This window comes from Sturnira hondurensis, unplaced genomic scaffold, assembly GCF_014824575.4.
Source record: "Sturnira hondurensis isolate 20B ecotype Veracruz unplaced genomic scaffold, ASM1482457v3 Scaffold0001509, whole genome shotgun sequence".
Lineage (NCBI taxonomy): Eukaryota > Metazoa > Chordata > Mammalia > Chiroptera > Phyllostomidae > Sturnira > Sturnira hondurensis.
Window position 1 is genome coordinate 8,664,839 of NW_028074140.1, and position 27,768 is coordinate 8,692,606.

General features: G+C 36.7%; 1 protein-coding gene across 1 annotated transcript in view; it reads right to left on the reverse strand.

Moving 5' to 3' along the window:
* The window catches only part of HSD17B4 (hydroxysteroid 17-beta dehydrogenase 4), a 90,342-nt gene that overhangs the window by 17,820 nt on the left and 44,754 nt on the right, over positions 1–27,768 (reverse strand). The window contains exons 14-20 of the mRNA XM_037028998.1: positions 26,671–26,722; positions 23,764–23,835; positions 21,567–21,670; positions 15,759–15,824; positions 3,791–3,860; positions 3,080–3,186; positions 1,432–1,518 (exon numbers count right to left, since the gene is read on the reverse strand). Coding sequence (XP_036884893.1) covers positions 1,432–1,518; positions 3,080–3,186; positions 3,791–3,860; positions 15,759–15,824; positions 21,567–21,670; positions 23,764–23,835; positions 26,671–26,722 — 558 coding nt within the window. The remainder of the gene's footprint in view (positions 1–1,431; positions 1,519–3,079; positions 3,187–3,790; positions 3,861–15,758; positions 15,825–21,566; positions 21,671–23,763; positions 23,836–26,670; positions 26,723–27,768) is intronic.

Sequence of the window (27,768 nt, forward strand, 5' to 3'; positions counted from 1 at the left end):
ATGTCAGCCTGCATTAAAAAAAAACTTATCAAAATTAGTACATAGTCATTTTAATATTAAATATGGAAGAAATTAAACAACATTTTCAACATATTACACTTTATTATTTTAAGAAAGGTAAAACACAACTGAAATGCAAGAACAGATTTGTGCAATGTATGGAGAAGGTGTTGTGACTGTTCAGACGTGTCAAAAGTGGTTTGCCAAGTTTCATGCTAAAGACTTCTCACTGGACGATGCTCTATGGTCTGGTAGACCAGTTGAAGTTGACAGCAATCAAATCGAGACATTAATTGAGAACAATCAACATTATACCACGTGGGAGACAGCTGAAATACTCAAAATATCCAAATCAATAGTTATTGGTGAAAATGAAAATCGTGTCTTTTATTCCACAGAAAAAAACCATAACAGGCTTTTTAGCCAACCCAATGTGTAGTACAACATAATCAGGCCAAAAAGTGTCAGCCTGGTAAACTGTGTTAACAAAAATGATCTTGAAAAAACTTACAAACAGCCCTGGCCAGGTAGCTCAGTTGGTTAGAGCATCGCCCAATCAATATGCCAAGGTTGCAGGTTCGATTCCCAGTCAGGGCACAAATGAGAATCAACCATGGAATGCATAAATAGGTGCCATAAAATCGATGTTTTTCTCTCTCTAAAAAATCAGTGAATTTTTAAAAAACTTACAAATAAAAGGATGGTTGTATGTCTTTTTCATATTTTACTGGAAAACTGCTAACAGCCTCACCCAAAAAGTACTTAACTCTAAAGGGAGATATGTTTTACTCGTCCTGCCACTTATAATTAGGCTCAGACTCTGTCACATAAAATCTTAATTTGTGGATTCTTGTGTGATTAAGATGCACATGATTTCTGCTCAGTAGACAACATAACCATAAAGGATACGGTTTTATTATTCTGTAGGACATTAACTGGTTTTTTCTCTAACTCAGAAAAACTATTTTTTTAAATTTTATTTTAATTGTTATTCAAGTACAGTTTTCTGTCTTTTACTCCCATCCCAGCCCACCCCCATGTTCTAAGTCTCTTATGAATCAGTTCTATCATCTTTCTTGCTAGCTCCCTCATTAAGGAATTAAGTAGATTTTTGTTGTTTTCATTTGAATATCTCTGAGCCATGTCGTCGATTTGATGAAGACTAGATTTTGACAACGTGACTGACTACCTGAGCCAAAAGGATGTGGCTAGATCTTCAGAACAGCTGTGCCACTGCTACGCAGATGGCAACCAATTTGTTGAAAATAAAACAAAATAAAAAACAAGGTACACAGACACCTTATTTCCAAATAAAAGTTGCCACTGATTATACAATCTAGGTTTTGTCTCACATGCATAATAATAAGCAAACAATGTTAAGATGGAAAAAAATGACAGGATATCATGAAGTAGGTAACAAAACATTCGTACCTTCGTTTGGAAATGGATTCTATTTCCTTCCTTCCACATCTCAGTTTGTAGAACTTGTCCTGGATATACAGGTTTTGCAAAACGCACCTTTAAAAAAAATGAGTTTTGGGACTGGAATATTTTAAAATGAACTTTTCTACCTGTGAGGGAAAAAACTGGAAAGGAAGTTAAAGAGCATACAAAAAAGAAAGTAGAGATTTAGATGTACTCAAATTTATAAAGGAATAAAAATAAAATGATAAAATTATCAGAGAAAGGATATAGCTGTCATAAGCTAATTCTTTGTCTTTTACAGTACAGAGTCAATAAATAATGTTTAATACTGACAGACCAAGAAACAGAAACATAATTATATTTAGTAGCACTGTGTAGGTAACCACCAAAACAAAGTAAAGCAGTTAAAAGTGGTATTCACAGGGATGTAAGTAAGGTACATCATAAGGATTATAGTTGATAATATTGTAATACAATGTATGGTATCAGGAGGTACCAGACTTACTGGGGCGATTGATCACTTTGTAAGTTATATAAATGCATAATGAATCTTGTGCTGTACACCCAAAACTAATGTAAGACTGTATGTTAATTATAACTGAAAAATAAAACAAAAAGTTGGTACCAATTATGTCTAGGGAATAAGATCTGTGGTGGGTCTATAGAACATAATATTATACTTTTTACTTCATAAATTTCTGCACTATGTTATTTGCTCTGTGTAATATTGTTGAATAACAATAAAATAGTTAAAATGAAAAGCATGAGAATAATGAGTCTCATCAAAAGTAAGGCATCAGAAAAATGCATTTTCTTTTTTTTTAAAAATATTTTATTCATTTATCTTTAGAGGGGAAGGAAAGGAGAGAGGAAGAGAAACATCAATGTATGGTTGCTTCTCCTGCATCCCCTGCTGGGAACTGGCCCCTGCCGGGAACTGGCCCCTGCCGGGAACTGGCCTGCAACCCAGGAATGTGCTCTGACTGGGAATTGAACCGCGATCGTCTGGTTCACAGGCCCGCGCTCAATCCACTGAGCTACACCAGCCAGGGCTCGGAAAAATGCATTTTCACTGCTACGTGGAACACAAGCGCAAACCTCTGTCTATTTGACACTGTGTTATTTTTTTTAGTGTGTGTCTCTTCCTTACACTTTGCAGAGACATTACCCAGAGCCAGTTTTCTTTGTTATTTATGATGATGAAAACTTGAAACCACTTAAAAATACAAAAGTTAAATCAATGTGCAACCATCAGAGTGATGTAGGTGTATGTTTAGTAGAGTTCAAACACAGCCACTTAACACTTTCAATTAAATTTAGGCAAATTACAAAACAGTTAAAATTTTTTAAGGTAAATCTTAAGTTTTTGTTAAGGCATATATGCTGATATATGTATTCTCCTCATTAATTTATAAACCAATCCAATTAGTATGATATGATTATAACTGTATATGATATCCTTCATGATAAATGTGTAATAGAGGTATTTTTAGCTACAAAAAGGAAATGTACTAATTGCCAAGTCAATGTAATAAAAATGTGTATTACTTCAGGATAGCACCTATTTTAAAAGAAGTCACTAAAACTCCTTTTCTCCTCTAAAAATAAAAAACAAAATAACTAATGTCCAAATTATGCAGTAATACATGTGTACCTTAATTGCCTTGAATCTTGACACATCATTATCTGCAAACTGCTGTAAAACATGCCTGGCAGAAAATCCAAATGTACATAATCCATGTAATATGGGCTTGCTGAAACCTAAATATAGAGAGAGTTTAGTTAGATATGGATACATTTCATATTTAAAAACCAAGAACAATTAATTCAGGATTTCAAAATATGCCTTTAAACTGCATTCGCATGAACTATACCTTCTATTTTAATAAATATGAAAAATATTCTAAAAATAGTATTTCCTGGTGAAAGTTACAAAATTAAGAAAGAAAGAAAAAATAAGAATATCAGAGATCTAGGAACACAAAGCATTGTTTGCTTTCGTTTTGGCTGTAACCATGAAATTATCCATGGTGATTTCAATACCCATGTATACAGATAATCTTTCTCTAACTTGTCAGTTTCTTGCTCTCTCCTCCAATGACCTTGCCCTTCATAGTAACTCAGACACTGACCCCCCATAGTCCTATCCTAGACCTTACACTAGCAAGAGTTTCCTTCTACTACAACCTCAATTTCAAGTACACCATTTTCTGAACACTATTTCCTAATTTTCCATATCCTTTACATAAATACATTATGAGAGGGCTTTTTAAATGTTAAACTGCCAGTCATAAGTAGCAATGTCTTTAAGTCTTACTTAGGTAACTGAGCTATTTTACATTGGTATGTATTACTAGCAACTCACCTCCTAAGCTGGCAAAGTTAGGATCAATGTGTAACGGATTCCAGTCTCCACTGAGGCGGTACAAAGCAGCCTGTGCAGAAAGAATTATAAACGTAATTAGTACTCAGTGCTTTCTTAGAACACATTAAAAGAAAAACAGGACACATAGCTGGTTACTGTATATGAAATCCATTATAATGTACCTCATTGAAGCTTTGATTAAAAAATAACTATTTCTAAACAACAAAAAGATTAACTGTAAATCAAATGTGTTTTTGTAACACCTGACACTGAAACCAGTTGAAGAGGACTGTCAAATAATAGGAAGGGGAGCTAAGAACTACATCTGGGGATAACCTGGTTATCACTGCCTAAGGAGAAATTCACAGAAAGAAACCCATCAATCTACTCTCATACAAGAAACCACCAACAAATGCATGAATAAGAACACAAATCTCTACCTGTCTCTCCCTCATGCCCCTCTCTCTTTTTAAAATCAATAAATTAAAAAAAATTAAGGTCTATTTGAAAAAACACAATTAAGATAAGGTACATGTTTATGGCCTCTTCTTACTAAACAAAATTTATGCCAACTTTTTTAATGGGGTGTTTTAAATCGAAGCTTGTAACACAATCTAGACACATGAATGTCAACACAAAAACTTTATACAAACTTTCATTCTCCTGGTACATTAAATCCTGAGCATCAGTTCATCGTACAAGAAAAGAGACTGGTAGCTTGCCATTAAGATAAAAATTCTGCTTAGTCCAGATTTTCATATCACTTATTTACTTAGATAAGAGAAAATTAGCAGAAAGATATAAATAACAACAATAAGTCACCATACTTCCCAGCATTTAAATTCGGCATTGTTCAAACTAGAGAATACTTTTCACTACCAAAGGGAAGAATTTCACAAAACAGCTGAGTATTTAATGTATCTGTATATTAACTTGACTCCTTTGAGTTTATCTCAAGACTTCTTCCCTTCTTATCAGTTGCTGTGTTAATCTTCCTAGGACTATTAAAATGTTGTGTAGAGACTAGCTATACCAGTTACCTGACTTTCTTAATTTCTGTAGTTATTTTATTATCCTTAATTACTGATTATTCTTTCAAAATAAGTTTTATTTCCAGAAATGAACATTAGGAAAATGTCATTTCCTTTTTAATATGCTTTGTACAAGTTTTAAATAAACTCTTTCCCTTCCTCATTATCCCCACATGATAGTTATGAAAATTATTCACTTTTTCAATAACTCATTATTTTCCCTTTCTATGTCTTCAAAAAATAACTAAATCCAATCAACTATTAAAATTCTGTATAAAAAGTTCAAGATTAAAAAAGGATCAATTAATCGAGAGAATGTAACATTCAAAAACATTTATTTACCTAAGAAAATAATCCTTACTATTTCAACACACACATAAAATAAGGTAAATAGGCCCTGGCTTGTGTGGCTCAGTGGATTGAGTACTGGCCTGTGAACCAAAGTGTCACTGGTTCGACTCCCAGTCAGGGCACATGCCTGGGTTGCAGGCCGAGTCCCCAGTGCAGGGCATGCAAGAGACAACCACACATTGATGGTTCTCTCCTTCTCTCTCTTTCCTTCCCCTCTCTCTAAAAATAAATAAATAGAATTAAAAAAAATAAGGTAAATAGGAATAAATTTAACCAAGAAGATAAAATGCCTGTACTCAAAAAATCTTAGAACAGTGAAGAAACAAACTGAGGAAGATACAAGTAAGTGGAAGCATATATCATATTCATGGACTGGACGAATTAACATCATTAAAATGTTCATACTACCCAAAGCAACCTACAGATTCAATGCAATTCCTATAAAATACCAATGGTATATTTGAAAGATCTAGAACCAATGTTCCAAAAATTTATATAGAACCAAAAAAGACCCCGAACGGCCTCAGCAATCTGCCAAGAACCAAGCTGGAAAGATCAAAACACCTGATATCAAACTACACTATAAGTCCACTGTAATCAAAACAGCCTGCTACTGGTATAAGAATAGACATATAGATCAGTGGAACAGAACACAGTCCAGGAATAAACCCACGCCTTCATGGTCAATTAACATTCGACAGAGGAGGCAAAAGAATACAACGAAGTAAAGAGAGTCTCTTCAATAAATGGTGTTGGGAAAACTGGACTTGTACGTGCAAAAAAAATGAAATTTATAGCACACAATACAACAAACACAAAGTGGATAAAAGACAATATAAGTCACAATGCCATTAAAATTCTAGAAGAAAACACACAATAAAATTTCAGGTACCTCGCAAAGCAATATTTTTCCCAGTATATCTCATAGAGCAAGGGAAATGAAATAAAGAACTGGAATTACATCAAATTAACAAGCTTCTGCATGGCTAAAGAAACCATTATCAAAATGGAAAGGGAACTGACTGTATAGAAGAACATATTTGCCAATGATATATCAGATGAGGGCTTAACTTCCAAAATATATAAGAACTTACATGACTCAACACCAGCAAGACAAACAACTCAATTACAAAATGGGAAAAGGACCTGAATAGACATTTCTCCAAGGAGGGCATAGAGATGGCCAATAGACATATGAAAAGATGCTCAATGTTGCTAATTGTCAGAGAATACAAATTAAAATGACAATGAGATGTCACCACACACCTGTCAGAGTGGCTGTCATCAATAAATCAACAAACAAGTGCTGGTGAGGATGTAAAGAACAGGGAACCCCTGTGCACTGTTTTGGGAATGCAGACTGGTACAGCCACTGTGGAAAATAGCATGGAGTTTCCTTAGAAAACTAAAAATGGAACTGCCTTAAGGCCCAGTGATTCCACTTCTGAGAATATATGCTAAGAATCCCAAAACACCAATTTGAAAGAATATATGCACCCCTATGTTCAATGCAGCATTATTTACAATTGCCAAGATATGAAAGCAGCCCAAGTACATAAATAGATGAGTGGATAAAAAAAGTTGTAGTACATTAACACAATGGAATACTATGAAGCAATATGGAAGAAGGAACTTACCTTTTGTGACACCATGGATAAACCTGGAGACTATTATGCTAAGTGAAATGAGCCAGTCAGTGAAAGACAAATACCATATGATCTCACTTACATGTTGAATCTAAGGAACAAAATAAACTAACAAATAGAATCAAGGCTCAGAAAACATGGAACAGACTGACAGCTATAAGAGAGGAAGAGGGAGGTAGGGACTGACTGAATGCAGGTGAAGGGGTTAGCCAAAGAATATATATGCATGACCCATGGATGTGGACAATGGTGTGGGGACAGCCTAAGGGAGTGGGGTGTGGGACTTGGTAGAGAGGGACTAAGGAAGAAAAACTGAGACAACTGCAATAGCATAAACAAAATATTTTTAAAAATTCATCCATCAAGAGCTTCAAATTACATGAAGTAAAAATTAATAGAACTACAAGGATAAACAGAAAATACAAACTTCTATTAAAAGATAAATAAATTTTAAAAAGCCTTTTTTACAAACAATAAAACACTAGGTAAATATACATTATCATTTACACACAAATTAAAGAAAAGATATACTTCAGAGTCTGAAGGGGAAGCTAACAAACTCATGATAGATCATATAGGCCTTGGCATCAGACAGATCTGAGTTCAAACACAGCTCTGCCATTAACGGGTAAATTTCTTTATCACCCTAAGCCCCAATTTTCTAATACAAAAAAACTGAGAGGTTAATAAACTTCTTACAAACATTATCCTTGATAAATATCCATATCTCAATAAATGTGAGCAATGATTATAAAAACTTTAGCAATAGTATATGACAACCAGATTTTTAAGATTAGTACCAATATTCTTATACCACAGATATCACTCCTATAAAAGAAAAGAAATTCTTCTAAAAACATCATATTAAAGAAATATGAAAAAATGTTGTATGATTTCGATGATAGCATTGCTTCTTAAAGGTAACAGAGTAAACAAGCAAAGACAAAAAAAGATCCAACGTGAGAAATGACTAAAGACAGCAACGACTGGATGTTTGACTAAATTTTGACATAATGCAAAATAACCGTTCTGTGAATACTAATAAGGAAAACTGTCAAGGTTTATTTTTTAGAATATTTTAAAGGAATTTCCTATTTCAGAACGAAAGCTGAAAGCTTGTTTTGTTTCATTTCTGCGTGCATAAAGAAGTCACTGAAATTCACGTAGTCACACACAGATACAGAAAACTTAAGAAAAATAGCTACTAATTTACTGACTTGTATATTATATGTGAGTGGGAGGATTTTATATGTATGAATAAATTAGTTCTTAATTTTTATTTTTAAAAATTATACCCTTAAGTTAAACTAAATGCTAAATAAAGAGATTCAGAAATTAGTACTTCCTGACTTTTGGCCAAGATGGAGGCGTAAGTGGAAACACTGTGCCTGCTTGCACAACCAAGTTTAAAGACAACAAAGTTTTAGAAACAGAAACACAGCCAAAACACAGAAAATTGAACTGTATGCAAGTCCAACAACACTGAACCATTCAACCAGACCAGTAAGAGGGGCGGAGCTGGGTCGGGCAGGAAAGATCCCCTGGACCAACTCAGGTGTGCAGGCAGCCGTTGGCGGATCCCAGGCATGGGGTAGCAACAGGCGGACCCAGTGAGGCTGCAAGGTGGCAGGCTAACTGCAGTCACACATTTGCGCGCAGATAAACCAAGCAGTGAGACAGACCACACAGACTCCAGTGGCGGGAAGCAACAGAGGGAACCGCCATTGCCCCTCTCTGACCCCGCCCCCACATCCAGCATCACAACCCAGAGACTGAGTTGCCCGCCCTGGTAAACACCTAGGGCTTCCCTCATACGTAACAGGTGCGAACAGACCAAAACATGGCTCAAGAAGAACTCATAGCCCCAGAGCCAATAACTCTAAGCAACTATGAAATAGCCAACCTCTCAGATGCACAGTTCAAAATACTGGTGATCAGGATGCTCACAGAACTGGTTGATTTTAGTCAAAAATTAGAGGAACATATGAAGGCTAAACTAATTGAAATGAAGGGAAATGCACAGGAAACCAATAGTGATGGAAAGGAAACTGGGACTCAAATCAAGGGAGTGGACCAGAAGGAAGAAAAAAATGACCAAAAAGAAAAGAATGAAGAAACAAGAATTCGCCCTAGCTGGTGTAGCTCAGTGGATTGAGCGTGGGCCTGCGAACCAGACGATCGCGGTTCAATTCCCAGTCAGGGCACATGCTTGGGTTGCAGGCCAATTTCCGGCAGGGGTCAGTTCCCTGCAGGGGATGCACCAGAAGCAACCATACATTGATGTTTCCTTCCTCTCTCCTTCCCTTCCCCTCTAAAGATAAATAAATAAAATAAAAAAAAAAATAAATAAAAAAAAAAAGAAACAAGAATTCAAAAAAAATGAGGAGAGGCTTAGAACCTCCAGGACAGCTTTAAACACTCCAACATCCGAATTATAGGAGTACCAGAAGGGGAAGAGGAACAGCCACGAGTGGAAAACTTATTTATACAAATAATAAAGGAGAACTTCCCCAGTCTAGCAAAGGAAATAGACTTCAAGGAAGTCTGGGAAGCAAAGAGAGTACCAAAGAAGTTGGACCCAAGAAGGAATACACCAAGGCACATCATAATTACATTAGCCAAGATTAAAATGAAGGAGAAAATTCTAGAAGCAGCAAGAGATAAGGGGACAGTCACCTACAAAGGACTTCCCATCAGACTGTCAGTGGATTTCTCAAAAGAGACCTTACAGGCAAGAAGGGGCTGGAAAGAAGTATTCCAAGTCATGAAATCCAAAGACCTACAGCCAAGATTGCTTTATCCAGAGAAGCTTTCATTTAGAATGGAAGGGCAATAAAGTGCTTCTCAGATAAGATCAAATCCAAGGAGTTCATCATCACCAAGCCCTTATTATATGAAATGTTAAAGGAACTTATCTAAGAAAAAGAAGATGAAAAATGTTAACAGTGAAAGGACAGCAAACTCGCAATTATCAACAACCACACCTAAAACAAAAGCAAACCAAGAGGACAGCTAGATCAGGAGTGGAACCACAGAAATGAAGAACACATGGAGGGTTAGCAACAGTGGAGTGGAAGGAGGGGAAGGGGGCAGAAGTTACAAAAAATAAGTAGTATAGATGGTAGGTAGAAAATAGATAGGGGGAGGGCAAGAATAGTAGGGGAAATATAGAATCTAAAGAACTTGAGACACATGGACATAAACTAAGGGAGAGGGGTGGTGGGGGAGGGGTACACAGGGTGGAGGGGAATGAAGGGGGGGGAAATAGGACAACTGTAATGGCATAATCAATGAAATATATTTTTTTGGAAAAAAAATTAGTGCTTCCTAAGTCCTAAAATCCTCCAAAAATGCATACAGATCAACCAGAACAAATAAAACTACACAGATCCCAAACCCGCAAAGTAACTAGAAAATAGAGAATACCAAAAACTGCAAATTCTTATAAATACAAAGATAAATACCAAATGCCAACAGAGCTATGCTCTGAACACCCTCACAAAGCTACTGTAGAGAGTGGCAGGAAACTGGGAAGGGAGTACAAAAGCAGGACATGGCAGAGAGCAGTGAAAAAGAAAGACAAATCATTTCTAGTCAGAGAAAGTCCACCTTACGGATAAAAATACTGAAAAGAATCCTGGAAGATTAGAACACAGACTACAGAGAAAAGCATTAAAAGTAAAAAGACTTTCAAATGGCAATCCCCAAAAGACAACACTTCTGGGGAATAAGAGAATAAAACAAAAATGTCCCTTTAAAGACTGGATAATGAAGAAAAAAAGAAGAAAGAAAATTTATGATCCTGAAAGATAATAAGAACTAAAAATATTTTTTGTTAATCAGCTCTGGCTAACGTAGCTCAGTGGATTGAGCACAGGCTGCGAACCAAAGGGTCGCAGGTTGGACTCCCAGTCAGGGCACATGCCTGGGTTGCAGACGAGGTACCCAGCGGGGGCCACATGAGAGGCAACCACACATTGGCATTTCTCTCTCTCTCCTTCTCCCTCCCTTTCCCTCTCTAGAAATGAATAAATAAATATCTTTAAAATAATTTTTTTGTTAATTAAATACCTCCCCACAGTGTCCCAAAATTCACCCAAGAAAATTCACTTTGCTACACTGACAGAAGGCAATCCTGAATTCCTTGAAGAAGAAATCTTAAAAACCATCCCAAACTACCAACCTGCCCACAAAATGCATATAGGTAAATAATCTTCATCTGTACAAAGCTACTGTAAGACTAAAAGAGAAAATAAACTAAAACATTGTAACAAATGAAATTTCCCCAAACCAAAATACTACCAAACAGAAGAAAACTTTTTTTAAAAAGATTTATTTATCTTAGAGGGGAAGGGAAGGAGAGAGAGAGAGAAATATCAATGTATGGTTGCCTCTCGTGCATCCCCTGCTGGGAACCGGGAACTGGCCTGCAACCCAGGCACATGCCCTGACTGGGAATCGAACCTCGATCATGTGGTTTGCAGGCCCGCGCTCAATCCACTGAGCTACACCAGCCAGGGCAGAAGAAAACTTTAACACTCAAGCATCTGAAAATATTTAACAAAATCCCTGAATCTGAAATTCAAAAAGACTACAAATTAGTAACAAACATTAATAAATGAGTTAAAAATTGTTAAACTCAAGAAATGTAAGAAAATATCAGAAATGAAGACTAAATTATAAGGCAAAGATATTCAAATAAAAATTTACTAAGAGGCATAGAAAAAAAAGGGAGGAAAAGAGCCAAGAGAATGGAAATCAAGAAAGAAGTTAAAAAGGACAAGTGGTTGAAAGACAAAAAAAGATCCAAAAGAGAAAAATAAAACAATGAATAAGAACTAATATTTAAAATCATAATCCTAGAAAACTTTTTGAAAATAAAAGAAAATCTGAATATACATAAAGCACCCCAACTACATGGGAAAATTGACCTGGCATGATCAACACTGAGACCTATTCTAGCAAAATGATTAGGTTTTAAATATTAAAAAAACATGTATTTCTAAGGGCCTCAAGGATAAAGACCAAGTAACTTAGAGAAAGGTCATTAGAGTGGTGGCATCAGACTCCTCAAAAATAACAAATAAAGCAAGGGAACACCCCTGGCCAGGTGGCTCAGTTAGTTAGGAGTGCCATCGCACACATCCATAGGTTGTGGGTTTGATTCCTGGACAAAGCACATACCTAGGATGCAGGTTTGATCACCCTTGGGGTGCATACAGGAGGCGGCCAATCAATGTTTCTCTCTTTCATTGATGTTTCTCTTTCTCCCTTCCTCTCTCTCTAAAATCAGTGAGCATGTCCTTGTGTGAGGATTAAAGAAAAGCAAGGCAACAATAGAACACCATTTTATAAAAACTCAAGATTTCATATGCAGCCAAGCTGCCCTTCTAATATCTAAGGCACAGGTGGCAAACACCAGGCCCGCAGACCGAATCTGGCCCTCCACCTTGTTTTATCTGGCCTGGGACCTTGTTTCTACCTGGTAGCAGCGCCGATCTCTCGCTTTACTGTTAAGGAGTAGTTACATTTTTACAGCCCTAAAATTACATTCAACCCTTTGAAGGCAACCGCAAGACTGATGTGCCCCCTGGTGAAAATGAGTTTGACACCCCTGATCTAAGGTATAGAAAAATAGTTATAAATACACAGAAGTCAAAGGAATACTACATATGAGCCCTTCATTCTCGGAGAAAACTACCAGAGGATAAGCTTTATCCAACCTGGAGATGATGTGAATCCTTAGGCAAAAGAGTTAATATATAAGACTAAAACAAAGATGCAAATATAAGACTAAAACAAAGATGAGGTAAAAAGTGAAAGAATAATATATTAATGTTAAATGTTCTGAAAGAGTAAAATTAATGAATATCAAAAAACAGGAACAATAAGGGAGACAAAAAACAGAGAAATAAATTAGGTTCTTTAACTGTCATATATGAAACAAGTAGAAAGCAAAGGATAAGCAGAAAGCAATAAAACTGAAAAATCACATAGTGATAAATAAGAAAACTAAGCGCTAAGGGTATATAAGAAGGTATAGGCCTTCCATTTCTGGCCATAATGGAGTTCCTGGAATGGACTTAAGTCTTCCACTGTAAACAACTAGAAAAAAAATGTGTTTTACAGGGGAAGGGAGACGCTGTTCTTAGACACTGGACACTAGGCAGTGCAGGGTTATGATTCCTGATAGAAACAAGAGAACCACTACTCCTTGACTGATGGTACTCTCCAGACTGCAGTACAAGAAAGGAAACCCAAACACAGCAAAAAGTCTTCCTGAGTCAACAGATAAAGATTCGAGCTCTAGGAGGCTCAGCTGGAATGTGTATGTACCGAAGAAGAGGAACTACACGGAAGAGCCCCAGGAGTCTAAATAGAGGTCCCTTTGGTGGTCATACAGATGAGACACCTTGTGGAAGACTACAGGCACCCCAGACAACAGTCAGCAACAAGACCCTATACTTGTGAGAGAAGCCACCTTGGACCTTCTGGCCCTGCCCAGCCACCATCTGAGAACAGCTGCACGAGTGACAGAAATACAGTAGAGAAGGACCACCCAGTCAATCCACAGAGATGTGAAAAATAATGAAATTGTTTGAAAACAAAACAAACCAAAAAAGGTAGTACATATAATAAACATGGTAATTTAATAAAGACTTTTAATTTATAGTATAACATTTTAGTAATAACATATAGTAATTTGTTATAACATTATTGTATAACCACAATAATTATAATAGTATAACCATAATAATAATAACTTATTTAATAACAATAATTAAAATTCTAATTGTTAGAGTAAGTAGTACATGTACAGGGGGAAACTAGATACTTGTTTTCATTCTCCCCAAATGCAAGGCCTAACATCTCATACTTATTCTTTGTGCTGTCTAGATTACTGGAGATGAATTTTCTATTATGAAAACTATAAAGTACACTTGTAATCTCATAGCAGCCTGAAAATGAAGTCTTCTAAAGACATCATAAATACAATAGTCCAGAGTAACATTAGTAGAGTTAAAAACATGGGGCCAGTTTCCTTACTGATTGAAGAGTCACAGTACTCATTGATATACCTACCTAGCGCAAAGTTAGTCCTTCTTAATTCCACTTCTCCTTAAAGGTAAGCCCAGCCGCAATCACCTCCCACTACTCTCCAATGTAAACACTCGAATTCTTACTGCTTGTACACATCATGCTCCCACAGTCTGCTCTCACTACTTCTTATCCCCCTACTGGCCTCACTGCAAGCCCCTACATCTCTGGTGAGAGAAAATATCTACACATCTTTTTAGGTCAGCAAACCCCATCTTTCCTACCAAACCCTCTGTATATCATTCCCTAATACGCATCCCTTCTGAATGCCTACAGCACTTGCTCTACAATTCATGGCCTGTATTTTCAGCATTCATTACTTTGGAACAGGTGCCCTAGCTACTCGGGTACCTACATTTCGAGTGTCATTTGAGCTCCTTGGAAAGAGATCACATTTCTTCTAATTGTTTGTATCTCCAAGATCACATATCCTGTTTCAAAAACTCAAACATCCTCTAAAATTCATGCAAAGTTTTATGCAAAATGTTTTTTGAAAAACAGTATGTAGCTTTCATCATATTCTTGGATGACTATATGATACAAAATGGTAATCTCTGTCAAATAATGACTGCTCACTATATACATAAAAATATTTGTTAGCAATATTCATCATGCAGCAAAACAGCTCTGCTAAAAGCTAATAAAAAGCTCTATTCATCTGAAAAAGTAAAGAAAAATTTCTCTACTACTGTGTGTAGAAATTCAAGCCTTGAAACTACTCAGTTTTTCTTATCTATAGCAAATACATTTTATTATTTCAATAACCCAAGAATAATAAAATAACATTGGTGGATTTTCTGCACCATGAATCCATGATGCATTTTCTGTTCTTTAGTGACCTAAAAAGTTTGATTTTACTATGAAGTTTAATTAAACATAAATATAGGAGCATTAAGAAATTCATAAGAAACAGAATTGGAAAAACATTTAAAAGCAAAACCTAATCTGAAGAATTCCTTCCATCATCCGATTAGACAGTGTAGAAAAATACAGTTAATGTGTACCAACCTTAATTCTTTCTGGCTCATGGAACTATATTTCTATTTGCCAGCAAACACAAATCCTGCAGAAATTCTCAAGGCAAGCATATTAAAATAAGCATCAAGAAAAGTGGCTCTGTAAACACTCTGCTGTCACTAGATGTTCACTCACAGCATGACCAGAGCATTACATACTCTATTCTGTCTCTGCACAGTTGGACTTACTGGTCCCTTTGGGAAATAATCTTCAGGTCTCTCAAAAATAAGGTTGTTTTTCTCACTTTATGGCTACCTTTTTTTTCTTAAATAAGTCTCTACATACAGAATTTGCTAACTGACAGGGCATTAAATATCCACCATCAGAAAACAAATTGTTTATATCAAATGATAAAGTTTAAATCACCTACTCCTTCTAAGATGCTTTTATTTTGATTATCTGCTAAAGTTAGCATAATACAATCTGATTCCAAGCAATGAAGCTTAGCATTTTTTCCCAGTAAAGGATGACTAAAATTTACCTTTGTATTCTTTTCTATTCTGTTCTCTGAAGCTTTCATAAAATCCTTCACTACTGAATGTGACAGCCTCCCTAAGGCACGCAGTTCATCATCACCAAGGAAGCATGAGGCTTTCTGAACTGACTAATGAAAAACTATTTTATATTATCTTTTGATACCTAATGGAGAAAAATGATAAATAAAAATTTAGAAAGAATGAATTCCTGTCACAAAAGTTTTTTTCATTATACTGAAGGACACAGGCACTACTTTTGGACTCACAAAATTATAAGGTGTCAAGAGTTGTTAATTAAAAAGTATCAGAAGTCAGGTGGCTATATCACTTTTAAAATACATAATCTTACCTGATTAAGTGAGGTGGTGTCTCTAACTACAGCATCAGGATGTCTATTAGGTATGGCTACAGCTTCCTGAAATAAAAAAAAAACATCGAATGTTAAATACTAACAAGTAATATTTATTCTCTTTGCCCAAACTAGTATTTGATAAGCAACCATGTTTTAAAATAATAAAATCTGTAAGTTGGATAACATTTTAAAAATATTTTATGTTCAGGAGATAATGATGTTTAAAGTTTCATAACAGCTAGCTTCATCTACATTATGGTATCCCTGTTTAAGGAAAGAAGTTATATAACGAGATCCATTCTCTAGGCCACAAAGGAGAAAAAGGTAAAGACTCTTTTCCAAATGCAAAAGATGATGATAGCTATATAGATTACACAAACAATTCACATCCAAATTGATTTAATTTTAAATGCTCATTAAAAGAGTACAGATTTCTTCGCGCTTACAGCCTATTTGGAGTTGGTTGAACTTGTTGGATGTGTAGATTGTTTTTCATGAAAGTTATTATCCCTTCAATTATTTTTCTGCTTTCTTCTCTCTCTCCCCTCGTTCTGGTCCTCCCGGTGATGGTACCCCATGTTTCTCTAAGGCTCTTCACTCTTTTTTTTTCCTTCACCTTTTCTCTGTCCTTCAGACAGATATTGATAAAGATGGAATACACAGGTCTTCAAGCTTTTGGATTCTTTCCTTTGCCAGCACAAGTCTACTGTTGAGCCCCTCTAGTAAATTCTTCATTTTGGTTATTATACTTGGAGCTTCTGAACTTCTATTTGGTTCTTTTTTATAGTTTCTATGTATTTTCTCTAGTTGATAAGTCGGTGTCAACATACTTCCCTTTACTTCTTTAAGCATGATTTCCTTTAGTTCTCTGAACATACAATAGCTGCTCTGAAGTCTTTGTCTATTATAAAGTCTGCTCAAAGGTCGTTTCTATGCCAGTTTTGTTTGTTAATCTTCTCTATGGGTCCCAGTCTCCTGTTTCTTTCCTGTCATGTAATTTTCTGCTGATAACCAGACAATTTAGATAATATATTGTAGTAAATGTGGATAATAATTACCCTTCCTTTCTAGGCCTGCTGTTATTATTTATTAATGACTCGGCTAACCTATTATAGTTAAGTCTATTTCTCCGATAGTATGCAGACTCTGACGTTGCTCCTCAAAGGTGCAGCCTTTGGCAAACTGTCCTCTGGGATGACAGTGACTTTGGCAGGGCTCTCTGTGACTGTCTCACCCTAATGTGTTGAACTGCCTGCCTCTTTTGGTATCATACCCAGATGACAGGCTCCAATAAGTGCCAGATGACTGCTCTATTATTTTAAATAATGCCTTAGGCATAAATTGCTCCAAGATCTGATCCAATTAAAGTCAGACCTCTTGTCAGTCAAGATGGCAGCATGGGTACCAGCAGTACTTGCATCCTCCCACAACCACATCAAAACTACAACTAAGTTACAGAATGACTGTCATTCAAATCCCCTGAAATCTAACTGAACTGAAGTCCTACAACTAGGGATTTAAATAAGGAGCCACACAGAGATTGGTAGGAGATATGGAGACACAGAAAAGCTGATCTCACACCCATGTGTGGCAGATAAAAAATGGGCGGGGTATCTCAACTGTAGAGGTCCCTCCTGAGAAGTGAAGGGTCCCAGCCCCACACCAGGCCCTCAAGCCCAGGGTTCCAGTACCACGAAGAGAAGTCCCTGTAACATATGGCTATGAAAACCAGTGGGGACTGAGACTGAGTGAGAAGAAGGGCTGCTAAGTGCTTGGCATTCCTCTTAAAGGGCCAGTGTATGGACTTACTTGGACTCAGTCTCTCTGAGCTCCAGCCCTGGGGCAGCAGCTCCAAAGGCACCAAAGACATACAAGGAGGAACTGAACCGTCTGTTGCCAAGGCTAGAGGCAGAAGGGCATGCTGGCAGAGGCCACTGTTCCTTTCCTGAGACCAACCCCGTACAGAGCCAGCAGGGGAGCCACCTGGTTCACACCTTGTGCATACCCTGGTGATTCCCTGAGACAGCCCCCAACCAACTGTGGGCCCACCCAAGCTGTTTCCAGTGTTTTTTTTCCATTCAAATAGCCTATCTTGGCTCATGCTTCAGACTGTCCTAAAATCTCTCAAACAAGCAGCATCTGGCCACAGCATGCCCCATACCTCTCACTAGGTGGTCCCAGCTGGACACTAGCATCAGCCAGCCTTGGTTCACAGCTTGGCTTTGTCTGGGCATCTACAAGCCCAGCACAAGTAGTAGCCATCTATAGATCACTCTGTGGCTCCAGGCAAAACACACGTGGCGGCTAACCTAGACCTGCACCTCCTAGGAGGCCCCAGAGCCAGCACACTTGTTGAACAGCTTCAGACCATGTCACAGCCCCACCCAACCACCTCCACAAGTGATACACTCAAGGAGAGGACTCAGTGAACAGCAGAGTCCCACTGAAGTAAGTCCTGTTCTATTGGGTGGGCCCCTGAACAGCTGATCCCCTGTAGTATTGGTGATCACAGGTGCAGCTGCAATGATCCTTGCACCTAATCATTCTGCTGGTAAATCCTTACCATTGTGTCAACAATAATCAAGGTTCAACTATAACAAAAGAGTGTGCACAGCCCACAGGGCAGAGCATACCTGGAGTGCCCAGCTTGGGTGACTGGGGAGGGTGTACCACTGGACCCTAGAGAACACCCATGACACAAAGTTATTCTACCAAGCCCAGGGGACATAGTAGCTCCATAGTTTCTGCCCTTTCTAATACATAGAAACAAGCACAGAGAGGCTACCAAAATTAAGAGACAAAGAAACATGTCTCAAATGAAAGAACAAGACAAACCTCCAGAAAAAGACAAAATGGAGAGAAGCAATCTACTAGATAAAGAGTTCAAAACAGTGGTTATAAGGATGCTCAACAAACTTAATGAAACCATAAAAAAGCAGTTCAAAATGAAGGATACACTAACTGAAGTTAAGAATAATTTACAGCAAAGTAGAGTAGGTGAAGCTGAAAACCAATTCAGCAATGTGGAATATAAAGAAGCAAAAATACCTAATGTGAATAGCAGAAAGAAAAAAGAATCCAAAAACATGAGGATAGTGTAAGGAGCCTCTGGGACAACTTCCAGCATACCAACATTCACATCATGGGGGTGCCAGAAGGGTACGGGAGAGAGCAAGAGACTGAAAGCCTATTTGAAAAATGAATGACAGAAAACTTCCCTAACCTGGTGAAGGAAACAGGCATACAAGTCCAGGAAGCACAGAAGGAGTCTTAAGCAAGACGAACCCAAAGAGGCCCACACGAAGACACATCATAATTAAAATGCCAAAGGTTAAAGACAAAGAGAAAACCTTAAAAGCCATTAGGGAAAAGCAGTTGTTACCTACAACAGTGCTCTCACAAGATTTTCAGCTGATTTTCAACAGAAAGTCAAAAGGCCAGAAGGTTGTGGCAAGAAATATTCAAAGTAATGAAAAGTAACAACCTACAACCAAGATTAATTAGTCAACCTATCAAAGCATTTAGAATCAAAGAATATATAAAGAGCTTCCCAGACAAGAAAAAGCTAAAGGAGTCCATCACGACCTAACCAGTACATGAAATGTTAAAGGGTGTTCTTTAAGAAGAAAAAAAATTAGATCACTACGAACAATAAAATGGCAGTATCTACTAACATAAATATCAACAATTAAATTTAAAAAACAAAATAAACAAATAAGCAGAACAGAAACACACTCATACATGCAGAGAACAATTTAACGATTGACAGATGGAAGGTAGGTTGGGGAGATGAGTGAAAAAGGAGAAAGGATTAAAAAGTACCTATAGTTGTTATATAACAATTGTGGGGATGTAAAGTACAGCATGGGAAATATAGTCAATAATAGTCTAATAACTATCTACGTATGGTGTCAGATGGGCATGAGATTTATCAGGATGATCACTTAGTAAGTTGTATAATATCTAATCACTGAGCTATACGCCTAAACATACTACTGTATATCAACTTAAATTGAAAAATAAAAATATTATAAATAAATAAATAATAAAGACAGGACTCTTTTATTATTATTATTATTTTATTTAACTTTTGTTCAAGTACAGTTTTCTTTCTTGTATTCCCAGCCCTGCACCCCCCCAGTGCTCCCCACCCCCCTCCCATCCCCACCCCCCGTCTTAGTTATTGTCCATGTGTCCTTCATACTTATTCATGTGAGTCCATCCCCTTTTACTCTGTGCTTCTCTTTACAGGGGTAGTCAGTCTTTGAGGCTAGTCTTAGAGATGTGTTAGGATCCTATGAGGTCTCTACTTAGCTGTCTCAACCTGTGGTTCTTTCTAGTAAACTTCGAGTTACGCCAGTTTAACTTACTGTTCTCATGAACCTACCAGCCTCTTCCTCATTATCACTAAGGTAACCTTATTTTTGAAGATATCCTTACCTTGAACTTCCAAATACTCTCTTCCGAAATGAGTCGGTTTCCTTGGGAAAAGCTTCAGAACTCTCATTATTATAGCTAGCCTTGCCCCTTGGGCAAAAACTCTGCACCACTGCAGCAGAGATGAAGGTGGAGATGGTGGCCCACCTTTCTCCAAGTAATATCCTCACTTTAAAAGCAGAATGCTGGACAGGAGTGGTAACTTCTGGTCCTTCAGCTTGCCTCTGTCAGCATGGAACCCCCACTCTATGAGCAAGCTGGGGTAAGAAAGACTAGGGCCCCATATTCCCAGCCTGCCATGGGTGGGACAGAGTTTCTGCCCTACAAGGAGTGACTGTCAGAGGAACACAAAGCACAGCCACTTTTACCCAGCATGGAGCTTCTGCATCACTAGCTGGTGGGGGAATAACAAAAACTAGTGACATGCTCCTCCAGGGAAGGTAGCATGGCCCTATTCTGGGAGCTAAGAGCAGAGGGATCCTGTGTTCTCAGTTGCACATGCCTGAAGTGAAGCTTCTATGATGCTGAAGCGGAAGGAAATAGAGTTGTGGAAGGAAATAGAGTTGTGGAAGGAAATAGAGTTGTGGAAGGGGAAGCGGAAGGAAATAGAGTTGTGGCTCAAATGCCACAGATTCGCATTGTTCTAACCAAGATACAGACGTTGAATAGACACTTGTTCATTTGCTAATTCCCTTAGAACAATTCCCAAGAATTTTAAACTTTCTTTTTTTATTTTTAATTTTTACTAGTTATGATTGTCTCACTGGTGAAAGGGTCTAAGGAATTCCTCACATGATTCCAGAAGCAGTCTCTCGATACTATCTTAATAATGCCTTATTTATTCCAGAATACTTATTATAGTATAATCTTACTACCTCAAATAAATTAGAGGTAAAGGCCAGGTTAAATTTGTGTCAAATCTAAGTTCTAAAATATTTTTAGGAAAAATATGTTTTTAAATACAATTTGGGAAGTGAAGAATAACTAGAATTGTCTCACACAAGTGAAATGCTTACATCATTTAATGAATGAAGATTTTAATTTTTACAAGAATCACTTTGTACATATTAGGCTTTTCTAAAGACTTCTGGGTGCTGCAAAGTTTGTGTAACAAAGTAATAATATACCCATAATATCTCAGGTATATCACACTTACCTCAGTCAGACTTTGCTTTATATAACATGTTATATTTAAAATATGCAAACATAAACAACATTTCAAATCCAAGGAACAAATTCTGATTCAGAGAAGTGTGGATTACTGAGCTGCTACTGTATGAAATTATATGTATGGTGAAGTGGTATATTCGAAATATAGATAAGGATCCTTAATTGTACATTTATTTTGTGTATAAAGCCATAGCCTACCTTGACTTTGTCTGATGTCCGTTTTCCACCAAAACCTCCAGAGCCAACAACAAATAAAGAGAACTGATTATAACATATAAGTTCCTTTCCAGAATAAGAATGGACTGAAAAGTAAAAAAAAAAAAAAAAAAAAAAATTTAAGTTATCAAAAGATGTAACGAGATAACCAATCAGCAGTTCCTTTAAAAGTTTTCAAAACAAAATGCAATTACTAAAAGGTTTTGTAATTTAAAGATGCTTGATTTTGGATTACAATGCATTCATTTTAATTCACTCAGTACCAGCTGCTGGAAGGCAGACTGAAGATATTCACAAACCCTTTCTTGACTATGAAATAGCAGCTTCTCTCACCTATTTTTAAACCTCCCAGCTTTAATATTTCAATTCTCTCCATCTCAAACATTTCAAACAATCCCAATATAAATTCAGGTAACCTCACACTCAAACTTTCAAAGAGTCTGCCAAAGCATTCAAAAAGAGCCTGGAATGTAAAACAGGAAAGAAGTGAGAACACAGGGATGAGCTTCGGGAGGGCAGGAACATGGCTGTTTTGCTCACCATCATATTCCCAACAATTAGATAGCTGGGACAAAAAGACACCTAATAAATACTTATTAAGTTCATTAATCAATGGATAAATGACAATTGAGCAAGTTAGCGGACAGGTAAGCAAGTAATAAATGAATGTAAGACAGCTGCCCTCTTTCTACTGACTAATTTCCTAGTGAGAGTTTCAGTATTATCTGTATCTCCAGCTCTAGAAAACTAGAGGGATGTGAATTTGAACTGCATGACAGAAAAAATCCAATTATAACAAAAAATAAGAAGTCATAGAAATTTGTACTTAAAATAAAGTTTTTGTCTTTATTACATAAGAAACTGTATATCTAACTTTATCTGTGCTTTATCTACAAATTCTGATATATTATTACACATTGCCAAGCTACAGTTAAATAAATGGATTAGGTCAAGAGAAAACAGTAAAAGTTAAAGCTAAGGTTACTGCAGAAATTTTTTAAAGATTTTATTTATTTATCTTTAAAGGGGAAGGGAAGGAGAGAGGGAAAGAAACATCAATGTATGGTTGCCTCTCATGTGCCCCCTGCTGAAACTGGCCTGCAATTCAGGCATGCTGACTAGGAATCGAACCTCGGTTGTTTGGTTTGTAGGCCCACACTCAACCCACTGAGCTATACCAGCCAGGGCCGGTTACTGCAGAGGTTTTGTTTTGTTGTATATTACTTTTGGTAGGACAGTGAGAAGGCTAAAAGAAAACTGGGAGAATTACAGCCGAATACTGGCCAACATTTGGAATGACAAGAAAATATGAAAATCAAGAAAAGAAGAGAAGAGGAGGAATGTAAAAAGAAAGGAAAAGGAGAGATAACCAACATATGATGAAACACTATTAGTTAACAGAAACAATGTAGCAGAATATTTAAGAGCATCAAAAATGTTCTCAATACATTATTAAGTAAAAATAAGACCGGTTCCAAAACTGCATCTACAGTACAACCTATGTACTTAGAACAAAAATGATAACATCTATAGTCCAAATATCAGACAATATTAAACTTCCCACTGCCATTATTTCTAATATTTTTGACAATATCTATTTATTTTGTTCTTAAACTTTTAAAAAATTAATTTTAAGCAATGTATCTACAGCTCAGATTTAATTATGTCAACATTTATTAAACTACTATATATTTTTTCCACTGCAAATATAATGTGGCTGTGGTGTTTAAACCATATTATGAGTTCAGTAGGCCTAAATGATTGATTCAGGGGTCAAACATGTGCCAAGTCCCAAAGAGTTAACATAGAAAAGTATATTTACAACACTGCTTAATTATCAACTGAGGGCTGTCTATGTATCCCTTCCTGTCAAAAACATACTCCAGCAAGTATAATTCTCCTCTATGTTCTTCAAACCAGCCACATTTCTTCTGTGCTTTGGTTACATTGTCTCAAATTGCCTGAAATGTCCCACTGTCCCCACCCTTTACCCCAATCTACTCCTTCTTCTCCTCCTCCCTTATTTTCTAAAGAAAGTTTATACACTTTAGATTGTTCATCTTGTTTTCCCACAAACTGACAAATACAAACTTACTAATGCCTTCTACGGTGAAGTATTATGTTACATACAAAGCCTATCAGTTTAACAACATTATTATAAGAACCAGAAATGAGTTACCATCCAGAAGAATTACTAAACCGGATCCTTTATCTAGGATATCAGCAACAACTGCTTCACATTTTAATTTCCCTAAAATGAAAAGTAAAATAAATAAACAGACTGTTTTAAAGACCGTAAGTAAATTAATAGGCTGTGTTAAAAACCGTAAGTTATGTTAAGACATGAGCGAATTTAACATAATTTCCACTGGAAGTTCAATGAAACTAAAAAGTATGGTTTGAAATAATTTTCAATCAGAATACCTGAGTCACTAAATTTGAAACATCAGTAATTCTGATAAATTAGATTTTAAGAAATAACAATTTTCAATCATCTAACATTTATTTATTAAGCATACAACTGATACCATTTACCCCATTCCTCCTCAAATCTCTACTGAATTCAGTGAGACACTGTTTCTCTCTAATCAATGGGTATTTTTATGCCTCTTCTTTCCATCATTTAACTGTAACTATTTTCAGTTCCCCTAACAATCAATGCTTTTTCTCACTTCCAACCCTCTGCACAGAGCATTCCCATTGCATAAAATATTTTTCTATCTCCCCTGAACACTAACTCCTAATTTCAGATCTTAATTTAAATTTCATTTCTACCAAGAAGGCTTCCTCAACCCCTCAAGTTGCATTCTAGGTTTTCCTATGTGCTCCTGTAACAAACTTATCCTTATTCCATTACAGTGTATTACATAGTGCCAATCACTGCCCACTGTCTCTATACATCATTGGACAAGTTCTAAGCTCTGCAAAAGTACAGACAATATCTTTTCATGGTTACATTACCAGCCCTTAGTGTAATGCCTGGCACAAAATAGGTACTGGTATTTAATAAATATTCAGTGAGTGAATAATTAATTAACAGGCAATTGTTTTCTTCCTCTACTTTTCTATAATTTATGCATTCTCTATGAGAACACGTTATTTTATAATTTTATTAAAAATCTATTTAAACATGAGTACTTCAAGAGAAAATGGTTAAATCTGCCCTAACAATCAAAACCACATATCCATGAGTTTCTATTTGGGAAATTTGGGATAATTACACATTTGCATAATGCTTAACTGTTCGCATCACATTTACATATACTGATATTTGATAGTCACATATTCCCTGTCAGATATTGGTAACATAATCAATCTCACTTTCCAGACGAAATACAGTATTGTTTTGCCCTAATAACAGAAATCATCTCGAGAAATCATCTCGAGAAAGTAGTGAATCAAAAAAAGAAAGAATGACATGAAGTAGAAACATAATAAAGATCAAACATTTTATCCCAGAAAAGCTAGAAACCAGCATATCCTAGACTAGTATATGTGCTAGTTCACGATGGAAAGTAAAGTGCCACTATTCAGTTTCTTGCACTCTGTCCAATTATGTTTACATCCTTACCACAAGGAGCAGTAAATCAACATGTCATAGTATCACTGTGGCTAACAAATGAGTTAGTAAGAGATGCAGAGATGGTGACACCAGTCTCCTGATGCCTGAGTTCCTATGTCTCATCAACTAGTGTGTTTTATGAAGATGTTATAAATATTGGTCAAACCTTGGTTTTCTGCAGGTTTTTAATGAGGTTCCAAACTGTTAAGTATCTTGAATTTCCAGTATTTACATTTACTAGACAATAAACTTTAAAACTACTTAAAAATGCACAGGAGCTTCTGATAAAAAAGTAATCATGAGAAACATAACTTGAGGCTAAGGAAGTACAAGAAACTAAGAAAAGTCTTTTCCACACCTATTGAAAGCACCTATTTGTTGCAATCATTTTTTAACATATTTCTAATCTCTCTTCATATTTAAAATCTGTAATGGCAGAAACCTATCTTACACATTTCTTTCCCTTCTCATAACACCATTTCCCAAATGAATGTGTTAGGCTGGATGCATAAAAAACATACAGAATGGAAGCTTCCCATCCTCCACCATCACCATCATACCACCCAAACATGACACACGTGTGCACATAAAATCTCCAGAGCTGGGGCATGGAATCCATATTTTATTTCAGATAACAGGTAATATAATATAATGTAATACTGGTGACTCTGATATGCAGCCAGACCACAAAATTATCTAAAACCAAACACTGTGCTTTACATGTGACAGATACCCAGCAGAGAGGGAAATGCGGCCACCATACGCTAGGCACAGCCTCCGATGGAAAGAGCTGTGTGCACCCTACGCTGTAACACTAACAATGAACTAAAGCTACTCAGCATTAAGCAATAAGAATCTCATAATTTTTTTAGTAAAATATGAAGACTGAAGAAATAAAAACTAGGATTCTAGCTATTTGCTGACCTCTACACTATACAATGTGAAATGACATTTTTTTGTATTTTACGAACTTAAATGGTCAGTATATAATTAGACAATATTCTAACATCAAAGTAGCAAAACAAAACAAATATGTCAAATTATAGAGAAAATAAAATGAGAAGCTTTACTGAACAAGATATTATAAAGAAAAATAAAACTGATTATTAAAGATACAAAAATTCTGTATCTTTTAACATGGTTTGCTTTATGAAAATCAGCACCAACATAAACACCTGAGAAAAGAATACCAGATTAACAGGAACCATAACTGATTATACACAATCAGTAAGTTTAGAACACACAAACAAAAACATTTCTTTCAGTTCTTAATTACCATACATCCATAAACTGTTAGATTTTGAAGTAACTTATTAAATAAGACTATTAAAAAACAAAGTATAAGATAACCAAAACAGTATTAGTTAGTATCAACCTTTTCTAACGGCTGACAAGCACATAAATAACTTGTGACTTGGTTTATCCTGGTCACTGTATGCCAATTTAACACACTGACACAGCTGGAAGGTTAGTCAGAAAATTAAATTTTGGTGTGATTACGGAATCAGTGCATCAAGAACTCACCTGCTCTGGGAAGTGGTTTGTACAACTCCAAGTACTGCTCTCCATGCAGAACCTATGTTAGGATAAGCAAAATTTTATTAGCATATTATCTTTTTCCACAGGTTCTGCCTATAGATATTGCTAATCAAAAGTGACATTTCACTGTCCACATGCTCATATCACTACTTTCCCCAAATGATCTGTCTCACTTTGGCTTCTACTTCTTAATCACACGATGCAGAAATAATAGGTCCACCAATATAAAAACTGTCTTTTGGAGTAGAGACCACACCTTATATTTGCTTTCTTTTTAAACATTGATAAATCCTCACTGACTGATAATTATGGATTATTTGCTAAACTAAGCTGTACTTTCAGTACTTATCACTGTGCCTGGAACATACTGAGTGTCCAATAAATAGCTGTTGAATGAAAATGAACAGGTTCCAGCCAAGATGGAGGCATAGGTAGAAACCCTTCACTTCCTTGCACAACCAAAAGGAAGATAACAACCAATCTGAAACCAATAAACAACCAAAAGTGCCAGAAAATCAAACTGCATGGAACTCCGACAACCAAGGAATTAAAAAAAAAATCAACCAGAAGAACCTGACCAGTAAGGCAGCAGACCTCTTGGGCCAACTCAGAAAAACCGTGGCGAAGTGGCAGACCATGGCGGTGGGGCAGGGTGCTGAGCTCAGTGGGCTGCGAGGGAGGGGCTGACTTAAGGGAGTAAGAGACTCAGAGCTGACTGTGGGCTATGGCTGGGGTTGCCACAGTAGGAGATACTCCCAGCCTCAGACTGGAGTTGAAAAGTGTGCCAGAGGCAAGCAAAAGAGCTTTGCTGTTCCCTCTCTGGGCCCACCCCCACAGGCAGCCCTGCAGCACAGCAAGCAGGGTTGTCCTGCCTGGGTGAATCCCTAAGGTCCTGCCCCCTTACAACACATCAGCTGTGCCAAGACAAAGAAATATGGCTCAAATGAAAGAACACAGCAAAACCTTGAATCTTGAATCAGAACCAAGCGATAAGGAGATTGCCAACCTATCTGAGGAAGAATTTAAAGCCCTGGTTGAGCTGGGTCAAAAAAGGAAAGAACAAATGAAGGATATCCAAAGTGA